This window comes from Phoenix dactylifera, chromosome 9 (assembly GCF_009389715.1).
Source record: "Phoenix dactylifera cultivar Barhee BC4 chromosome 9, palm_55x_up_171113_PBpolish2nd_filt_p, whole genome shotgun sequence".
NCBI lineage: Eukaryota > Viridiplantae > Streptophyta > Magnoliopsida > Arecales > Arecaceae > Phoenix > Phoenix dactylifera.
The window spans coordinates 7,281,995-7,303,041 of NC_052400.1; the positions used below are offsets into that span (position 1 = coordinate 7,281,995).

The 21,047-nt window shown below is 39.1% G+C and overlaps 1 protein-coding gene across 1 annotated transcript; it reads left to right on the forward strand.

Annotated features, from left to right (window-relative positions):
- Nucleotides 1–722: 722 nt before the first annotated feature.
- On the forward strand, nt 723–17,203 carry LOC103697393 (coiled-coil domain-containing protein SCD2-like). The gene is made up of 17 exons (XM_008779239.4): nt 723–1,284; nt 2,062–2,231; nt 2,921–2,996; nt 3,108–3,149; nt 3,233–3,295; nt 5,386–5,435; nt 5,520–5,547; nt 7,018–7,092; nt 7,241–7,351; nt 7,448–7,508; nt 12,564–12,680; nt 12,806–12,927; nt 13,195–13,264; nt 14,543–14,584; nt 14,933–14,973; nt 16,268–16,394; nt 16,669–17,203. Exons 1-17 carry the CDS (start codon nt 919–921, stop codon nt 16,773–16,775), a joined length of 1,668 nt encoding a protein of 555 aa, XP_008777461.2. The 5' UTR covers nt 723–918; the 3' UTR covers nt 16,776–17,203.
- Nucleotides 17,204–21,047: the final 3,844 nt, after the last annotated feature.

Below are 21,047 nucleotides of genomic sequence, written 5' to 3' on the forward strand. Positions count from 1 at the left end.
TGGTACCTTAACCATAACTCATCTAACAAATGGCAAACCAGCCACCAATATGGGTCCCACATAAATATATTAAGTTTCTAAACATCCACCCACATAATTACTATGCCAAACAGCACTACGAAGGATTTTCCAAATATCATATATATATATATATATATATATATATGTCATCTACCCAAAAAATATCAAGTGTATATCTAAACTGATTCATTGGTTAAGTCATTACATCATCAATCCACCACATTCTAAGACAATCATGATTAGAATCGATGATTTCAATTTAACAATAAGATATGTCGTCTGTATTTATGTATTCAATATAATCATATCATTAAATTTATCTAATCATTGCTTAATTAGCAGAAACACCTAAATCTATCGTTTCCGCCCCCGCCTCTCATCAGTTGGTAATCAGCGTTCCAACTACCAAAATTAATTTACGCTCGATCAGATCTATCCCCTCTCCAAAGCCGAATTGCTGTCCCCATCTCTCGCCCGCAACCCTCCAAATCGTTCCGATACCCCGCCAGCCAGCCACGGCGCCGTTTAAACTTTATCTTACCACGTCCGCAAACACAGCACACGGTTGACTTTAATGTCCGTGCACGCAGACACGAATTCTGAATTCATACGTGTATCAGATGAGAGTGGAAGGAGAAGCTAAATTTCCGCGGGATACTGGAGACGACCCGCGTCCTCCGCGAGCACTAAACCCGTCTCGAGATCCACTCGATTTCCACCTCGGTCCTCTCCACTTCCCACGCCGCCTCCACCATTTCTTCCCCTTCTTTTAACCTCGTCCCTCGATACCTTTTCCGTCCGATCCCCAGCCGACGGCCATCCTTCTGCCCCAAGCCCCGCTCACCCGGAGAGACGACGGCTCATCTCAGCCGGCGCCTATAAATAACGGAGAAGAGGATGGATCGGAGGAGGGCGGGGAGCCCGGTGTACGGGCGGCAGAGGAGCGGGGGGTCGAGCAGCACGGGCTCGTCGTCGCCGGGGATGTCGCCGGCGCACCACCGGTCGGCGTCGGTGTCCGGGCTGTCCAGCGTCAGGAGGACGCAGAACGTGGCGGCCAAGGCCGCCGCTGCGCGCCTCGCGCAGGTGATGGCGTCGCAGAGCGCCGCCGGCGATGATGACGAGGACGAGGATGACATCCCCTCAGCGGCCAGTGGCGTCGGGTTCCGGTACGGCGCGTCGCGGCCGGCGGCTAGCAGTAATGGCAGCAGCGGCGGTAGTGGCGCTTCTTTGCTCGGGAGGTCGACTAGATCTCCCTCGCCTGCGGTAAGTTCGGAACTTTTGAGTGTTTCTTTTGAGTAAAATTTAGTGAAATATTTTTTTGTAAATTTTTATTTATAGTTTTGTCTTAAACTTAGCGAGCAAACTTATTTGGAGTAGGTACCATGCGACTGTATTTTTCTTAGAATTAAGTTTGCCTGTTAACAAGATTTGTTTTTTAATTTTAAAATTTGCAGTTATTACAGCTCTTCTGGAAATGGGAATTGCAAGATTTCTGGCAGTGGTTGTGATATTATGATGTATTTTTTGATGATTTGATATTTTGCCTCTATGGACGTGAAAATGGCCGATTTTTAAGGGCAAATATTGTCTTTGAAATTGTTGATTGTTTAAGTTCTGCTGCTTAAACGTTACATATTGGACTTCAATTTAAGATGAAGGGAATCCGATCTAATTAAATAACTAGTTGCATTGAAATCGTCTGCAAATTATTGCAATAGTCTAAATATTGGATGTAGTGAAGATAATATTAGAACCAGGTAATAGTTTTATTGCTAATATCTATTAACTGCTAGCCTTGACAAAAAGTTCCTCCTTTCCAATAAGAGAATAACTGCTCTTGGATTTACTGTAATGCTTGTTAAAGTTTGTTATTTAGAATGGTTGTAGGAGAATTTTATTTAACCTTAATAATTATGTTTTAAAGTTGTTCTTTCTTGCCAATGGATCAAACAATTGCTGTAGATGGTAGAAGTCAGTCTGTTGCAAGTATATTTTGTAAATTGGTTGCTTGCTAATTTGATTTTGTGACCTTTTGATTAGTTAGGTCGGAACTTTGTGGAGCATACTCCAGCAGTCCGCTCTACATCAGCTGGAAGGCCATCAGTTTCTGTTCGTCCAGCACCATTAGCGCCCCCAAGTAAAACAACTCTTAGGACCCCTTCACCTCTTCCAGCAATTGAACCTTCACATGACAGGCGCAGAGAGAAGAGGTGACATCTTGTTCTTCTCACACATTGCAAACAGTAATAGTTGCTGGATATCTTAGTTGCAACCTGCGTATGTTGGACTGGTAGTAGGATGATGATTGTTAAGTTACATATCTTCTTTCATGTTTAGATGCATCTTGTGTTTGTATGCACTCTTTTGTCTCAGTTGAAAGTTTAGTTTCATTGTCCTTTTTTATAGTATGCTGTGCAATATACCAACCTTCCACAAGGAAATGGAGCTGCAGATCTGTCCTAAATCATTCTTTCCCGTAGCTGTGATATTTTTCAAGGATTATATCGCCTTTTCAGTTCATTTATGAACCGATATGCATGTAGAATGAAAATCATTTTTTAATATATCTATACCTGGGGAAAAAGAAAGCCCAACTGAGTTCTCATGGTTCTTTAAACTGTAACTAGGAATCATCTTTTATTTCTTTGACCTCATTGGTATCTATTTGCATGTAGAACATGTTATTCTGCATCTCTTCACTTGTGATGTTGCACTTATCTGTACCTGTCAATGCCAGTCTTTATAGTTTGTTCTTACATCTAGTTCTCTGGACACCGTGCATGAATGCTTTGACATTCATATATTTATAGTTTTCCCATGATAATACAGATTGATAAGTCTTCCATTCATCATTATTCATGGCTCCAAATTATATTTAAGCTGATTAAATATGCTACAGGTTTCCAGCAGATGTGGGACATCGGAAATCAAGGGAAACAGGACTTCAGCGTGAGGCTTCTGTGCTTCAAGATGAGGTATGCACAAGAAGTCTATGAAGCCATCTTTCCTTTTGGTCATGATCTATGGAACCAGTTGCTGACAAATAATGGCTGATGATTCCATTTGGCTTTTTGTTCTTCCTGCAGTTTGATATGCTACAAGAAGAGAATGAGAATATTCATGAAAAGGTATGCTGTCCTGTTATATCATAAAAGTAAACTCCTTTCTTTGTACGAGGCAATAAAGCATACCATTAATATTTGTCAACCAGTTGCGGCTTGCAGAGAAGAGATGCGAGGAAGCAGAGGCCCGGGCCAAGGAGCTTGAGAAACAGGTCACTTTTTAATTTTGTTCTGGACCTTATTTATTTCTGATAAGCTAATGAGAGATTGTGGATGTTATTTATGACCTCTTGGTGATTAAGTAATTAGATGTTTATATTGGAAGACCTCATTTTTCTCATGCATTCTACCCCACGGTCTTCTTTTACTGGATCACATTGGCATGTTATCAGGCAAGCAGATATACAATCATAGATAGTTGAAGTTTTAGCATGAAAGAGAATTATTTTTGTATTCTTTAATACCGTGCATAGCATGTGCAAGATTACGGTGCATGAAACTTAACAGCTCTGGAAGCTTCTTGGGCAAAGAACCGTAGTCCCTCAATCCGTTGGAACCCATACCTCTCTTTGAGTTGCGGTAAGGCTCGCCCTGCTCTCAAGGCTTGGGGCGCAGTATTCGTCTCCAATCGAGCACAAACAACACCATCCCCCACTTGGAGTCCGTTAATTGGTCTTAAGATTATGAGAGGGCAATCATAGTCTACGTAACGCTGGGAGCTTATCTTGCCTTCTCTCTAGGATCAGCAGTTAGATTTTGTAGAACTAGTATCCTATGCAAAATGGTGTCATATGACCATCTTGATTTGCAATTGTGTTGGTTCCTTTGGAACTATTCAAATATGCATCAATTCAGGACTCCTACTTATTTGTCCATTTGTAAAAAGCAAGGCCTTGTTTAACTGATTTTGGGCATATTGATACTGTGAGATGGTGTCATGATATAGAGAATGTTTGCATAATTTAGAATTTGAAAAAAAACTATGCTAGAGTTGTTGTTCTAATGTTTTCTTCTCCAAATATGTACCAGAACAGGTTCAAACAGAAAGTATGTGAAGTGAGGGTTGAAAGGGGGTGAATCTGTTTTCTTATAGATTAATAAGTAGAATGCTGAGCATGGTATGCCGTACCGTATCGGACGGTACCGGACGTATCGGACAGTACCGGACGTATCGTACCATACCATTCGGTACCGATACCGGTACCGATACAGATGGCGTACCGAGGTCGGTATGCCAAAAAATTTCATACCATACTGTACGGATACTATGCTAGTGTGCACCGGTACGGGGTCTGGTATCAGTACGGCGAACCTTGATGCTGAGTGATTAAGAGATGGGCAAGTTAAAATGGTAGAAAGAGTGACATATGCTTCATTATCTTTCATCAAAAAGCCATGTTTCATAATCAGATTTCTGATTTGATCAGTCACAGTTTTGGTGTTGAAGAGTCAAGTATTAGATGGAGAAATGAGAAACACAGAGTAGAGGAAAGAAAAGCAAAAAAAAAAGAGGAAGGAAATGATTAGTATGATTTTCAGATTTGGTCCATTTTAAATTTTGATCAGATCTAAATGCGAAAATGTGCTATAATGAGAATAATATGTGGGTGAGAAGGAGGACATTTCTATGCATTGACATGTTTCATACATAGTTCACAAATTTTTAACTGAATTTCATTTCTCTCTTTCACCAGCTTTTATAAGAATGTAGAATGCCATGGTGACCTTCCAAAGAGATAGGGGCAGTTTGTATAAATTATAATTGATGCAAACAATGACTAAATAGGCTCATTTAGAAGCCTTTCATAACCATCAAGCTCAAACTCGAGTCCAAAAATGAAAGGAAATAAACAGAGTTCTAGATTGCCATTGTACATCACAGCTTTTGTTTGTGTTACAGCTTTTGAACTTCTTTTTTGCTTATAGCAATCATAATCCCATACCTTTTTTTACTTTTCATTTACCGGTTGAATCATGTCTGTTTTGTTTCACTTGAAACTTTTGTTGGCCTGTGCACGTGTGCTTCACTATCATGCCATCCTATCATTTTGTTGAAAATGAATGCATGTTCTTCTTGATGCTCATTCACATGGGAGAAGTGAATAAAAGCGCCTGCATACATACATCATATTGAATAGCAACTTTCGTCATCTCAAATCACTGCTGTGGTGAATATCACAATTTTTTTATCTTTAATCTTTTATTTTGTCAAATATCTAAGATATGCCTGCTTACTATAATTTATGGATGATTAGCTTCAATGCGTAAGATGCTCTCATTACTGAATATTTAAATTCTGAAGGTTGCTGCTCTTGGAGAAGGGGTATCTTTGGAAGCTCGATTGTTGAGCAGGTTGGTCTTAGGCTTTGTGCTTACCTATGTGCTACCTATTACTCTAATCTTCGCACCATGACATTCTAGGTAATTAATTTGCAGGAAGGAAGCAGCTCTCCGCCAAAGAGAGGTAACGTAGCAGTGATAGTTGTATATAATTAGCATAGCAAGCATAATATTTAGTTCCCAGATAAGTTATAAGTAAAACTCTTTTAGAAGATTAAAGGTATCAGCTTGAGTTTGTCACTTGTTCTTGCTTTTGATACAATTTACGTGAATTTTTGGATCATGTCATTGACTTCTGATATGGCTCATTCTCAACCTTGTTAATTGATATGTATGCCATGCAATATCTTTACATAAAGCTTAGTGGAGCTCTAAAAGCTTGTTGGAGGCCTTTATTTGATGAGACCTGTGGTTTATGTTCTTCTTGACCGAGGCATGAACAAGTGGCTTGTGATGGATGTTGTCTTTGAAGTGGAAGTTTCTTCTGTTTCTGGTGCATCCATCCATAAAAAAGGAAAAAAAGAACTTGCCTCCCTTATTGGATTAGCTTGGCTACATGGCTCTAGCAAGACTTATTTTTGTGGGAACTAGCATACTCAAATTTGGTATCAAGATTTGTAGAACATGTCATTATGTTCTCAACAAGGCAGTAAAATGATCATTTTGTCTATTCTATCTAATTTTCTATTGCTTGGATTTTCTTTTCTTTCTTTTTTTTTTCTCCTTTTGTTGGGGTGGTGGGGACAGGTGCTAGCTTCCATAAGGGGCGGGGATAAGTAGTTTCTCCAGGTGGAGAAGTCCTCCATGGAAAAGGTCATGATGTGCCATCCCTTTCCAATTAAGAAACCATACATGTGAAAATCTTTCTTCAACAAATTCTTCTTCAAACGCTCTACGGGTTGTATTTTATCCAATGCTCATTAGGACTAGGACAAACATCGAGTGAATATCCAATCAAGTTAAATAAATTTACTGAAAAGCATTGATGTTGAATCAATAATGCCTAAAGATACCTTGGCATAAGGTTCTAGTGCTTTATGCGGTAACTATCGTGGTCGAGGTATGCTGCCTTGGTAACAGGCTCCGTACCGGTGCCACCTTGTTACTGTCGGTATGTTCGGTACAGGGGCCGGTTCGACGTACCAAGTATCTATCGCCCCTCATACAGCATATCCGTACTGAACTAGTATGGAATGGTACACTCTGTACCGTCCGGTTTGGTACGGTATAGCATATCTTGATAGTGGTCCTATAGTTTTATCTACAAATTAAAGGTGAAAAATGCTTTGTGAACAAGGGAAAGAATGAACCCTCTTTTGATAATATTATTACCATGTCTTGATGACATTTTCAGCTTGGCAACATTTTTTTTGATATTTCAGTTTCAAGTGTACTTGCCAATTTAATTATTGTAATTGCAGTTGCTGTTCTGATTGATTTTTGTTAGTGCGAAGATGATGTTTAGCAAATTTGGTTGTATGATTTGAGCAGAAAATGAAGTTTAACCTCATACAACAGTGGCCAAATGTGGTTACTTTTATGGGCCTGCTGATCTTTCCTTGAGTTAACAAAAGTTGATTCCCTTTCACCTCAGGCTGCTCTTAAGGCTACCAAGCAAATGAAGGATGGGAGAGATGAGGAAATAACATCACTTAAACAAGAAGTTGAGGTATTTTTCACAAATTTCATTGGGCATTTAGGTCTATTTACTGTGGTTTTTCATGTCTTCTGTGTGCTGTACTCTGCTAAACAACTTATTGCAATTAGGCAATTTATTCAATTGTCTTTGGTTTTTGCATCTTCTACATATGTGTAAGTCTGCTAAAGAGGAGGTTGCAACAGCCATTGGACAACTCAGAGAAGCTGAATTGGAAGCCAGGGCTCTACGCTCAATGACACACAGAATGATTCTAACACAAGAAGAGATGGTTTGAACTTTGATCATAAGCTAGTCGTCTGGTTATCTTTCCTATATGCTTGCTCATCTGTTTAGAATCACGCTATTTGTGTGCTCTAAATTATAGGAAGAGGTTGTTCTTAAGAGATGCTGGCTTGCACGGTATTGGGGTTTAGCTGTAAAGCATGGTAATCTACTTCATCATGACACTTTCATTGTATAAAGACTTATTGATTATATACTGGTAGTTTTCTAAACTCAGAGCTTTTCTTGTTCTTTGTCCTTGAGATGATTATATAAATACCTTCTCATCTTCATCGAATAAATATAATGAGTGCTGCTAGTTTTGCATTCTCATAGAATCCCCTGCATGTGCAAGGTGGTTAATTAATTTGATTGAACAACTATTTTGAGGGATTATACCTTTCGGCTTTGTTTGGCATTAGTGTAAGAAGGGCCCTTGTGCAAGTTGGTAGCCCATGTCAACTTTGGGGCTTCTGTTTCGTCCGAAATAGAGGAACCAAGGGCGGAGCCTTCCTCCAGTTCTCCTCCAGCCTCCTCAAGCCCTCCCTCTCTCTCTCTCTCTCTCTCTCTCTCTCTCTCTCTCTCTCTCTCTCTCTTCCTCTCTCTCCGTCTCCCTCTCCCCCTCCCTCACTGGTTTCTTGAACTGGGGGGTGGAATTATGTCAGTCTACTCCCAATACGGTTTGGTATGCCCCGAATCAGGCGATTCGGGTGGTATGGCAAATCACGGCAGTAGCGAATCTAATTTGTAATCAAGCTGAGGCTATGGAGGGTAGTAGTCACTTGAATACAATGCCTCAAATGAAGGATATGCATATGGGTCTTATGTTGGCTATGTAGAATAGCATTCGGTGTATGATAAGGATCTTTGGACATTCAAGGATCCTACTCCATGTGCTGCATCAGTAGTTGAAGCAGTGTCAGATCCTGAACCACCTTGAGAGGCCCGTCTTCTGTATGTTATTGTACCCTCGCAGGCTTTATGTTGTATACTGTAGTTTGCATCCTATGTGGCATAAGTGAAACCAAACTCGTTGGTGGATAGACTCAAATCATTTACACTACCACCTCCCTATCAGCAGATGCATCATCTCTTGGATTGTCATTGACATTGTCACTCATATTGCAAGATGATCTAGGCAACTGGTTGTCCGATGGTCCAGTGGTCTTAGGATCTAAACAAACAGCCTCCTCATTGACCCTCTTCAATGAATTTGCATCTTTCTTTTATTTTCACTTTGACGATCTACTTTCTTTCTCTGGCTTCCCCTACTTGATTAACTTTGCTGGGTGGCTTGACTAGGCCCACCATCCTGACGGGCCCTTCCTCCCCATCTAGATCAAGTGTTATGGTGACCTTTCCTTAGCATCTCCCTCTCATATCTCTAGGTGACCTAGAATATGAAGTCTTGCGATCTTGCCTGGCTCCCCTAACCTCTGTGGTTGCTGCTGCTGCGGGGCATTGGTTCGTTGTGGGCGTGACATGCGTGCTCTACCAACTACTCTACATTCACCCCAACTTTCTTTGCTAAGATACTAGCTAGTTGAGAGGTGATACTGGCTCATTAAGCTTCGGTTGCTAGTGATGGTCCTCAAACCAACTAATTATGGGATCCTTATCATGAAGTCATTATGAAATGGGTCGTCGTATTTTAGTTCCGCCTCATGGATGCATTTCAATATAAATTGTAGATTGTAGTGCACATATACTAAGTCATCAGTCTCTTCTGCATCAAGTGATTCCTTTGTTTGTAGTCTATTAATGGGAAAGTTGACCAGTTTTGCTTGCAACCATTGAAGGGGTTCGTTTATGAGAGGATCCGGATTGCTAACTTCCTGAGTTTTTTGGATGACAATTGAAATAGAACAACCATTCATCTACAAATGCATTTAAATAAATTGTATATTAGACATCATTTATGATAAAGCATCCGAAAAACTTGCACCCATATTTTCTTTGCTTGCCATATAGCTGCTTTCTTATTAAAGCTGTGTGAATCTTCCCTAAAAGGTTTAGTTTTGTGAAACACACTCCACATATGGCATCATATCTCTACTTGAATTGACAAAATATTATTTTCATTAAATTTAACTTACCTTCTCCAAGCATCTGGCTTTAGTGATGGTATTGGGCTCTTGTAGATAACATGACGTAGGGCAGTCAATAGTTCTATATTATATCTTGGATCAAGGTAATAGGTTGTCAAGACATGCAATTGATTTAATTAGCAAATAAAGGATTGCACAATTGTATTTTATAAGAATAAACATGCATTGAGGATTGTACGTGGATTACCTACTATATGCAACTCCTTGCCTGTTTGGCAATTCCATTTCTTTTTAATGATATTAATTATTTGCCAGCATGCTTTGGATCTGCCTGCCCAATCTTAGCTTTGGCAGTCAACATTATATGATATAAGAAGCCCATATTGGGGTACTTCTCACTATTCACAGCCTTAAGAGTTAGATACATAAGTGTGAGTACCCTCTCTCTCTCAACCAACTTCCAGAACTGCTAGCTTGTCGCTAACCCCTCCATATAGCTCTGTTCTGTGCTAGTACTGACATATCTGCTATCCTGCCACTTTGCCCTCATAAACATTTGGCACAGGCATGCCTTTTTCTTAATGAGACTATCGAATGCAATGTAGTGCATGGCAAAGAAGGTGATCAATGGCCTTAGTATGTCACTCCTAGTGTACTTAGAGCCAACGTGTATGTATGATTGTACGTAACTTAGTAATGGTCTAGGCTATCTTCATTACCTATTTTATCAAGCAGATCTTGTTTATGTCTATTGGGTCTATATAGGGACGATACATGGGTCCAGAAAATGTCTCTTGATCATCAGAATATTCTGATTGCCTTATACTATGGTCCAATATCAATAACCATCTACAAGACATGTTCTTCTATCTGATAAATGACCAATTTCATCAAGCTCGGGATGTACTGAGTGTTCTGCACCTTGTTAGAATCAACTGATTTATGGAAGAATGTCTTGTCACAATATGTCAAAAAATGGACGATGCTTCGCTTGTTTGGTGTAGTTCAACAGTCGTACATCTATGGCTATCCATAAGTGCCCTGCTTGCTCTAATAGGAGGCTATCCATCTCTGCAGCTCTTCCTTATTACCATCAAGCAACTCACCATTGATATCATTTGTTCAAGAGGATCAGCATCTTGACCCGCTTTCTAGGCGTAGATGATAGTAAAATGGTAGTGGATATTGTCCATGGCATTTGCATGGCTGGAGTAGAACCAAGAAGCAATAGCTCTCCACATGTCCCTTTTCTTATCCTTGATGAACATAGAATCAATCCTTAGTTAAGTCTTTGCTTGGGAAGGCATTTGGTGAAATCGTGAATGGTAGTCTATGCTGGTATATCTTTAGGTTTCTTTCTCTTCCTGCTATTAAAAGCCCCAAGTGTAGATGCTATCCAATTGTCACCCTTACTAACAACTCTCATTGATTGGCTGCTCCTATAGCTTGCATATGACCTGGTGGACTGTGAATCAGAATCCCTCTTATACTGTGAGGGCCCAAATTGTACCCTATGCCTGGCAACCTCCTTCCTTTGCCACTGACCATTCAAAAGGCAACCTCTCCATGTCATCTGGATTTGATGCCTCATAGTCCTCTAGATGCCTAGAGTGATATGACGGTAGTTTGACTGCCTAATGATCAATCTCTGCCTATTTCTCTGCATTTTTTTCTACCCTTTGTAAAGTCATAAAAGTGCTTCATCAACTGTCGAACTTTTTTTAACATTTTGCAAGCAATCACATCGGGGTAACCACAAGCGAAATGTTGCTTCAATCTTGTCATCTCACCTGCCCTCCATATTGCATTGCGCAATGTTCACTGCCAATAGTTGGCCCGAGAGTATTACATCATGCTCTCAACCAATGCAGCATCCTTATCCTTTTTCCTTTTTGAATCCACTTTTGCAAGTTGACCATGCATTATAAATCACCTCACTTATTACATAAAATGGATCTACCTTTTAAAAATAAAAAAAATATCCCATATTTCAGACATATTATTGGCTTTTATAATTTAATTTCACTTAATATATGCAGTAATTCATAAAATAATCTAAATTATGTATGTTGTCTTGGAAAATATGTCCCATTTACCAATGCTCGTTGCGATATTTTTCTTTATGTTTTAGTTGAATTAATAATTTTGAAGTATTAAACACTTAAAATTTTAATAATTTCCATGGTAATGCAAAAAATAGCTGAATTTCTTCTAAAAATACTTCTACATAGCATAGCAACTTTATTTTTTTTTTCTTCTAACTTTGAAATATTTTTAATATTTTTTAATTAGAAAATTAACATTTAATTATAAATTACCTGAAAGCTTAATTTTAGTTTGGATTAATGTACCAGGGATACCACATTATTTGATAGCCCATGGGTATGCCTTAAATACCACTTATGTTTAAAATTTATTTGAATTTGGACTTAAATTCTGGTACATACCCAAATTTAAACAAATTTTTGCTTAAAAAAGACAACATGTAACATGCACCACCAGATATGCTGCCTTTTTTTACTTCTCGAACATTATTTTTATTTTTAAATCAAAAATATATTTTTAATCTAAAAATGATAAGATCAATAAAAAATCATGATATCTTCTTCAATGTGTAGATCATTCTTAAATCTATAACATATCATGAAATCATGCGAAAATATATAAGAAAAATTCATGACCTCCCCTTGTTTTAGCAATTTTCAGCCTGTTTTAGGCTTAAAAAAAAGGAGAGAAGAGAGGGAAAATGATTCTTTGATCTGAGATGCTGGCATGCAAAATCCCTCCTTCACCTTCTGCTTACTCTACATTTTCAAGCCGTCTGAAGGTCAAAAGGAGAGGAGAAAGTGGTTGGGAAGGCCCTTTCACCTCTCCCTCTTCAATTATTAGCTTGGAACCGACAAGTGCTGGTGTGATCCGAACATCCTTACCATTTGGTTCTGCATTGGTTCATTGGTTTGGTACAGTGTGCTCCGGTCGGATCAATTTTGAGAACCTTGGCTTGTAAACATAATATTCAAATCTAAGGGTGTTAAGATTGCAAGGAAAAGATAAAATGTTACACCATCTGTCAAACCAATTCTGTTTATGTCCCAGGACTACTGTTCATTTATCTTCATATTGTTGTTTATTACGTACCTCATGTGTTCTGGTATTGTATACATTGTTTAGGCCTCTACCCAGAGATTGCTATATCAAAATATGAGCACTGGTCATCATTAGCACCTCTTCCTCTTGAAGTCGTCATTTCTGCTGGTCAAAAGGCTAAGGAAGAATCATCGAACCAAGGTAAGCCAATTTATCACCAGTAATATGATTACTAGTACTATCACAACTAATCATAAGTTATTATTATTTTTTGAGGACAAAGTATTTCAAAAGTTCTTTTTTTTGTATTGTTAAATATTGAACAGATGAAGATGATTCTGAGAGAAGAAATAAACTTCTACGGGACTTGAGTGACATAACAGGAGAAGGCAACATAGAGAGCATGCTTTCGGTTGAGAAGGGTCTAAGAGAACTTGCATCTTTGAAGGTCCTCTTTTATCTTGCATATTCAAGAGTACTACACACGCACACACAAAGTCTTGCATATTCAAGAGTACCACACACGCGCATACAAACACACACACATGCACACATATTTCTTAAATGTGTATCCCTTTATGCTTACGTAAAAACTAGCTTTCTTAAAACCTTCACAGATCTGGCTCATTCTTCCACCTTTTGAGTCCCATCTACCGAGTTTTCCCAACTGTTTATTGCAAGCTATTTTTTAATGCTTTTGAACATTGACCTGAAGGTGGAGGATACTGTTGTGCTTGCGCTGGCTCAACATCGGAGACCAAATTTGCTTCGACAACTGTCTTCAGGTTTGTGTATATTTTAGAATATGGCACCAAGCCTCTGCACAGTTTCTTGTTTTGGACAGTTGATCTTGCCAAGCTAGCACCATCATGGGCTGACAGTTATTTGATTGCTGCCTGACTCTTTCTTTCTGCTTTTTTTCTTTTAGTATCTACACAAAATTTGGTAATCTTTGAGTTTATTTTCTAAGATTGAAAGAGATCAAATTTTCTTTGTATTATCCTTCATGTTTCCTCATTTTCTAGTTCAGGATTTATTAAAGCCTTAAAGGTAATACAAAATAGTTAATATCTTGACTTCTTGCAAGTTTTTGTTGAATTTGGTTCAAGTTCTGCAATGCTGAGCCTTGAAAAATGGCTAGTATGCAAGATTGCTCTTGGTCTATCAAATTAGTCAGGGCTCACTATGGTTGATGCCATTGTGTTGATATGATTCTTGTTCTCTTACTCAGTAGCTGCTTTTACTGTAAGAAGCAAGACTTGGGACTGTTTATTTTTCGCCAGCATATGTTCTGGTGTAGGATTATGCCGCAATAACAAGTGACCCTATAACTCTAGATATTAAAATACCGGACAACTCTGCAACTGCTATGAATATGAGTAGATTACTATCAATTTCCCATGATTTCAACCGTCTCGGTCACCACAGAAACAGAGAACATTGTATATTGTTAATCATTGGCTGATAACCATCAATTACCTGTACATTATAAACCCCTTATATTCTGAGGCCATCAAATATGTGATAATTGATAAACAATACTGACATGTATCAGTGTAGTTGGCAATATTGCTATGACTTTGATTTGACCAGTACGGTGTCAATACAAAGACAGCTTTCCAGTTTTTCCCCCTCCTTTGCTGAGAGATTTCACAAGCCACATGGTAGCTAATTGGATATTATGCTCGCAAATGCTATTCAAGATTAGAAATGCTGCGAGTGAATGTTTGTATCTCCAAGTAACAAATGCAATACATTCTGATGTATTATTTTGGGTTCACAAATTGATTTTTGGGAGCAGCTTGATTTTTAACTCAAAATTTTCGTAACTACCTTCATGTGAGCATAACTCACATGTCGTTCAACACAACTATATGCCTTTCATGATGTTTTTAATACAATATGCCAATTTCGAAGGCTGACAGGCTGTTACTACACAGTTTTTCTTTCATTGTGTAACAACAGATATTGGAAGACTTCTGTTCTAATAAATCTAAATATTCTGGCTTCTTATCTTCTATCACAACTAATACATTCTATTTCCCTATTTTTTGTGTATGCAGATTTTAAATCACCTGGTGATCCAAAGTTCTTGGAGTCATTTGGTAAAGACCATGTTTTATCTGGCCCAAATACTACTACGTGCTACTGTTTTTTGTGCTTACCTACAGGATTGCCGTATCACTTCTAATGGATTGAATATACATGCACACCCCTATTTGTGTGCTTGTGTCTTTGTGCGTGCGTGCATGTCTTATGTGGGTTGGTCGTTGGTGGGCAGGCCAGTTCTTGTCTATGGGCTTGCGCACGAACAATTGCATATTCAAAATATGATGTTTTGTTTGACTTCCATAATTGCTTATCTTTCATCAGCATCCACGTGGCTGATTTTTTAAGTTTCTACTTCGCTATGCATGTTGCTTGGTATTAACTGAAATTGATATTTCTTGCAGAACTAAACCAAGAGGAGTCGGAAGATGTTACTTTTAAGCAGGTCCTTTTTTTTAGAACTTTCTGAGAGGCTTCAATTGAGTGCATCACTTCTATTTTGGTCTATTGTAGCTAAGCATTATTCATTATTTATCAGAATAGTTGTGCTTTGTGCAGTTCACTCTCACCATGTTCTGAATTTTCTTATATTTTCTGCTGCCCTGAGATCTGATGCTTTTCTCCTTTTTTATAACAAATTTATACTGGATATCTCCATGTTAAATGAGAAGCACATACTTTTGCTTGTAAAATTCATTATGTCATCTTATTTCCATGCCCTCTATTCTTAGCTTGCAGGTACTGTTCATGGTGGTTTAGCCAAACAATAACTTGATGTGAAGTGTTTTGCTTATAGTCCAAAAAAGTTGTAAACTAATTAAAAAAGTGCTAAGAAACATGTATAGATATAAAGGAATGTACATTTTGAATTGCCTTAATTTTTTGGATAAAAAACACCATATTTTCCAAAGTTCTCATGGACATTAAATGAAACGTGGATGCTCCAGTTATACATCTATTTCATATTAGATGCAGGATCTTGTGGGAATTTCAACTGCTAATGACTGTTTAATTGCAATATTCTAGTTTGCAGATGAAAAGTTTAAAAACTCTAGTCCTTTAATTTTACCTTTGATCTCGAGATCTAAACAAATGAGGTTAGAAGAAACAAAGGAAACAAATTTGTGGGTATGAAATTTATATGCAAGGTGAGAGGCTTCATTTAGGCATCAAACCTGAATCCTTCAAATTTAAATGAAACATTGCTATTCTTAATTTGAATGTTGTGAGTTCAGCCCAAGTTGTATTATTCTTAAATATTCCAACTGTGGACCCGGTTTGGCTTGGACCACAAATTGGTATTTAGGCTTTGTGGTCATCAAATTCTGAATGAAACAATACGGCAAATTTATTTATAATTACTAAAGTTTGATTTTTGGCAAGATGGAGGTAAATAAGCTTTGAACTTCAATAGGACATTGTTGCTTATATGGCAATTTTTACTTTTATTGGAAAGCCCATTCATGATGTGCTAGACCTTCTATTAAACTATATGCTTTTTAATCATATTGTTGAGTGCTCATGATTTGCTATAACTTACATCTTATTATTGCTTTCAGAAATATATATAGCAAGCTTGTAATTAATATTAACCCCTATAGTGATGCCCTCACGAATTTTATGATGTTTAGGAGCTTGCTACGTGAACTTTTTGCGGCAATGCCATTGTTGATAGTAGTTCTTCATAATCCAGTATGCATGCTAATTATCTTCAGTCGTTGATGTTGCACCTTCTGCAGGCATGGCTTGTGTATTTGTGGAGAAGAGCCAAAGTCCATGGCATAGAAGAAGATATCGCCGAAGAGAGGCTGCAGTTTTGGATCAGTCGCAGTGGCCAGCCACCAACTTCTCATGATGCTGTTGACGGTAAATCTTCACATTCATCGCCATCGAACAATCAGTGTTATTTATTTATTGGGCCAATGTGGCCTTTCACCCTGATAATCTTTTTGGACAATTCTCATTCAATTTTTAATATTTCATCAGAAAGTTATGGGATGGTTTCCAGTTATCCGCTGAGTTAGCATGGTTGCATTGCTAAGTTCTCGTAGTTTTTGGAACCATAGTCTTGATTCATCTTGGGAATTTATTGCTTGTGAAGATGATACCTATGACTTATCTTTTGCCTTTATCATTGCAGTGGAGAGAGGTCTGATAGAGCTGAGAAAGCTGGGTATTGAGCAGCAATTGTGGGAAGCATCCCGAAGAGATATAGAGCAAGCCTCTTCAGGCACAGAGAACTCTTAAGTGATGACTGTCAACTCCTGTTCTTTCCGTTTGTTAATTTTACATTTTGTGGCATCCGTCATCAGCTTGCCAGGTTAGGGATCCACATATCTCCGCGGCTGCAGGCTTCCTGGTTAATAACCAATGGCTATAATTATCAGGGGTCGGCGGCCAATATCTCCCATATCCATGGGTCGATTTCTTGTGAATGTGTGTAATTTAGACAGGCTTCAGTCTTTTTGGTTTATGTATCATTGTTAAACATACACATGGTTATTCATGTTATTCGGCATGCAGCTTGGCTAAATCTTCGTCAAAAAGACATGGCTGTATTGCCTCGCTTACTACCTTGTTTACCTTGTCGTATAAGCAGTCAAGGGACCATTTGTTTCCTCTTAAACTTGTTTTCGTCTCTAATTTGCAAAGGAATTTACTAGTGGTTTGCATTATTTCTAAAATTTTTTATTTTCTTAAAAGGCCATGTTATGGTTGTAACTATGAAGACTTGTCCGGAGTATTTGATGTGAGTTTTAAAAGGTGACATTTGCCGATCGTTCCTGTTTATTGCAACAGTTTACACCTTTTTTCCCCCTTCAGATCATTTAAAGGTCCAAGGGGAGGAAGGAGAAAAGAGCAAGGGATTTGTTAGGCAAATGAATTATTGAAACCTTGATTTGAGCTCTGTATGGTGGCTTTTGTTGCCCTCTGTAGTTTGGAGGGTTCTTGCTATGTTTAATAGAAAAAATATAAAAAGCTTACATCTTGCCACCAAGGTGGTAATATGGTTGGAATGGAACTAAGATTTCATCAGAGTGATCCAAGTTTGAAATGCATGAATGTCGATTAAATGTGAGGATTGGATGCCTTTCATTTCGTTTTTTTGATGGAGTTGTCATGCGGTCTGCAGGTATCGAGGTGATGTACTCACACGTGGGTAATGAATTAGTGGAGAAATTCACGGGTCGGGAAGGGTTTGCGGAAACTTGTGGCCTGCATTGGAGGCTCCAATGGAGGTTGTTATGCGGGTGATGTTTTTTTTTTTTTTTTATCCAAAAAAAAACCTACATCTTGCACCGAACAAATATTCAATTGCGACATAAACTTTGCAAGCTGATTCTTACATAAGTCACTTGATTGAAGACTAAAACCAAGTGTTTAGCGGATTGAGATAGCTTGACCCTATCGTTGATTGACTTAATTTACTCTAAAAAAATGAGAAATGATGGGAATTTACAAGTGAATCATCGCAGGTTTATTCTTCATAATTGTTATATTAATTTGGTTGGATGGAAAACTGGCCAAGACAAATGAGATCTTGTTTGGTTTGATTTTGACCTTTCTTTCTTCATGCTGATTCTTACAAAAAATATAAAAAATAATTAGCTATATAAAATGGTTGAATATATAAGAATTAATATTCAAATTATATGTGTTAACATGTTTTAAATAAATTATTTTTAAACTTTTATTTTTTGGAAAATTGGAATAAAATCTAATAAAATATTATTTCTTACCCCTTTCTTCTTGGGTGCGAGCGTGACCCAGTGACCCTGATTTTAGCTTCCCCATGAATCATAAAGAGAATAGCATCATAAAATTTTTTAAATTACTTCTCGCACACGTGGCGCACTAGTGCCGGAACTGACATGACGTGACACGTGACTCGGTTTGCTCATCACCATCCCCAAAGTCCCAAACCCTTGTTGCAGGCCATTCCTCCATCCCCCTTCTTCTCTTCCAGTCGCCCCCCACGCCTTCCTTCCTCCTCCCTGTACGCTTCCTCTCAGACCCGGAGCCGGAAGCTGCCAGATCTCGGCATCCCGTCGGCCGGACATCTGCGCCGCGGTAACTGACTTCCGGTGGCCGCCGGAGCCTTTTCTCACCGTACTTCATCACCGGCGCCTGCTGCTTTGGTTAGTGAGGTAACATCCACCCATTTCCCCGTCCCCTTCCTTCTATCACGTGAACGGCACGTGTCTGTGAGGCGATTCAGTCCCTTCCTTCCTGATATCCATAGCATTGCTCTTTTCCTCCCGTTCGGCGGTGGCCTCCATGCCCGCGTCGCTCGAGAAAATTATTTAGTAACAGATCTGGTCCCGGTAGCCATTACCTTTCCCTTTTCCGTTACCCAGCGTCGGATCGGGTTTTTTGCGCCATTGACGTGGGAAATGTGGTTTATTCGGGGTTTTAATTCCTAGTTCGCGCGCTGGGTACCCGCCAGGCACCGAAAGCATGATTCCGGAGAGAGAAGAATTAGAAGGTTTGGCACTGTTGCTGCTGCTGCTGCTGCTGCTTTAGTAAACAAATGTATGGTGGATGAATGACGGAGCTCGGAGCGTTCTGAGATCTGTGCGGTGGGTGATCCAACGGTGGATTCGTGCGAATGAAGGTGAATCTTTCTTGAATTAGGAGGTTTCGAGGAGAGAAGACAGATTGCCCAAAGTCCCCTTCTTTTGTTTGCCTTTCTCCGAAGTATCCAAACAGGGCAAGGTAGTGATGATGAACCTTCGTCTCTTTAGTATTCTCCTGTGATTCTTCTAACGGTGGCAGGGCAGCTCGGAAGGTCTGCTGCTCTGCAGACAACCGCTGCAGCCATTCGATGAGAGGAGTCCAGGGTTGATGAAGAAGAGATGATGGATCAAAGGAAGCAAAGGCCCCAGGAACAGGAGCTGGCTATGAGTCTTCCCCCTTGATGGAAGGGAGGTGGAGAGTTTCCCGGCCTGCAGAGGGGCAATTTGGGAAGTTGGGGACAGTAGTTTTGTTTTTGGTGGAGAGAGAGAGAGAGAGAGAGGAGGGATTTGGTTGTCTTGATACACGCCTGAAGCCACTCTTATCTTTCATCCCTTCTCTTTTTTGGTTTTGGTTTTGGTTTTCCTTCCCTCACATTACTCCTGATCCAGCTGGGCCATCGGGAAGAAAGATAGGGGGATTGGAGATGGACTTCTTGGAGGGTGGAGATTCTTTTAGTTTTCTCCTCTCGGTTTCTTCTCCCCTCTTGGGTGGTAGAGAGAGAAAAGGAGGGAGGGGGTTGAATGGCTGCTGTGCTGTGATGTTGCAGTTGCTGCTTGGGTACTCACTTGAAGGGGAGATGGTGGGATGGGACTTTTATTAATTAGATGGAGTGAATTTCCCATAATGCCCGTACTTTCTCTTATAGAGAGGTCCCTTTCTGGACAAATTCTTTCCTTCACCTTGACCATGAAGTGCCATGGGATAACCTTTTCCTATTCTGCTCTTGCTTGACACGGTAAACGGTATTGCCACGCACTATCTCAGTTATTTAATCAGTTTCATGGGCCCTTCTTTTAGAGTAATTACTTTTCCGTGCTTCCATTCAAGAATTATTTTAAACTGAAGAGGCTTCTTGTCTATCTTTGTTAGATTCATGCATCTTTGTTGAAATAGTGTACTTGACAGCTATCTATTTCCATATCATTTTTTAACTTTTAACTTTTGAAGGGAGAAAGTGAGGGAACACTGAACTAAATATGGGTAATGTGCCAGTTTTCTGCAATGGAATTGGATTTTGGAAGAAGGTCTGGGATTTTTTTTGTCCTCCAGAGAAGGGAGCAGGGAGACTCCAAGTTCCGTCCAATCAGTCATATAGATAAAAAATAGTGTGATATGAAATTTGGCTTGTAGACCGACTTAGTTTGAAGTCATGGGTCATCTGTTCTGACTGGAGGTCAATTGCAAGTCTTTCAAGTCATGGGTCACCTAGCATCTCATAATTATGATATGACCAAATTAGATTTGCCCAAATTCCTTCCCAAAAGCACAAAGAAAGTGGTAACATCGGATCCGGACCCAACTTGGACCCGACCCGACCCGAATCGAACTAGACCCGACCCTACCCGAACTGAATGACCCATTGGGTCAAAAATTACAGGCAAGGATCCGACCCGACCCAACCCATTTGCACCCCTATTTAATGGGTGAGCCTAACATGTGAAATTTTTAATAATGGGGTTAAAGAGTACGGAAACATGGTTCGAACTCAGGATATCTGCTCTGATATCATGTTAAAATCGCCACTTGTCTCAAAAGCTTAAGCTTATAAGATGAGGTAGATTTATTTATATATTTTATATTTTCTTACAAACAAGTTTGTTACACTTTTGTACTATCTTCTAAAATTACTTAGTACACCTAAAATGCTACCTCATAACTATAAAACGCGAAATATGATAAAGATATAAAAATATTAAAAAATGTATCTAAGAGAGAGCAGCTACCTAAACATCCATATCAACAAACAACATGAAGAATGATATTATGAAAAAGATGCTACAT

Excerpts from the sequence above, each read along its gene's own strand:
- LOC103697393 (XM_008779239.4), top strand. The coding sequence starts at position 919 with ATGGATCGGAGGAGGGCGGGGAGCCCGGTGTACGGGCGGCAGAGGAGC. Across the intron at positions 12,928-13,194 it reads GAGAACTTGCATCTTTGAAG|GTGGAGGATACTGTTGTGCT; the intron begins GTCCTCTTTTAT and ends ATTGACCTGAAG. Across the intron at positions 13,265-14,542 it reads GCTTCGACAACTGTCTTCAG|ATTTTAAATCACCTGGTGAT; the intron begins GTTTGTGTATAT and ends TTGTGTATGCAG.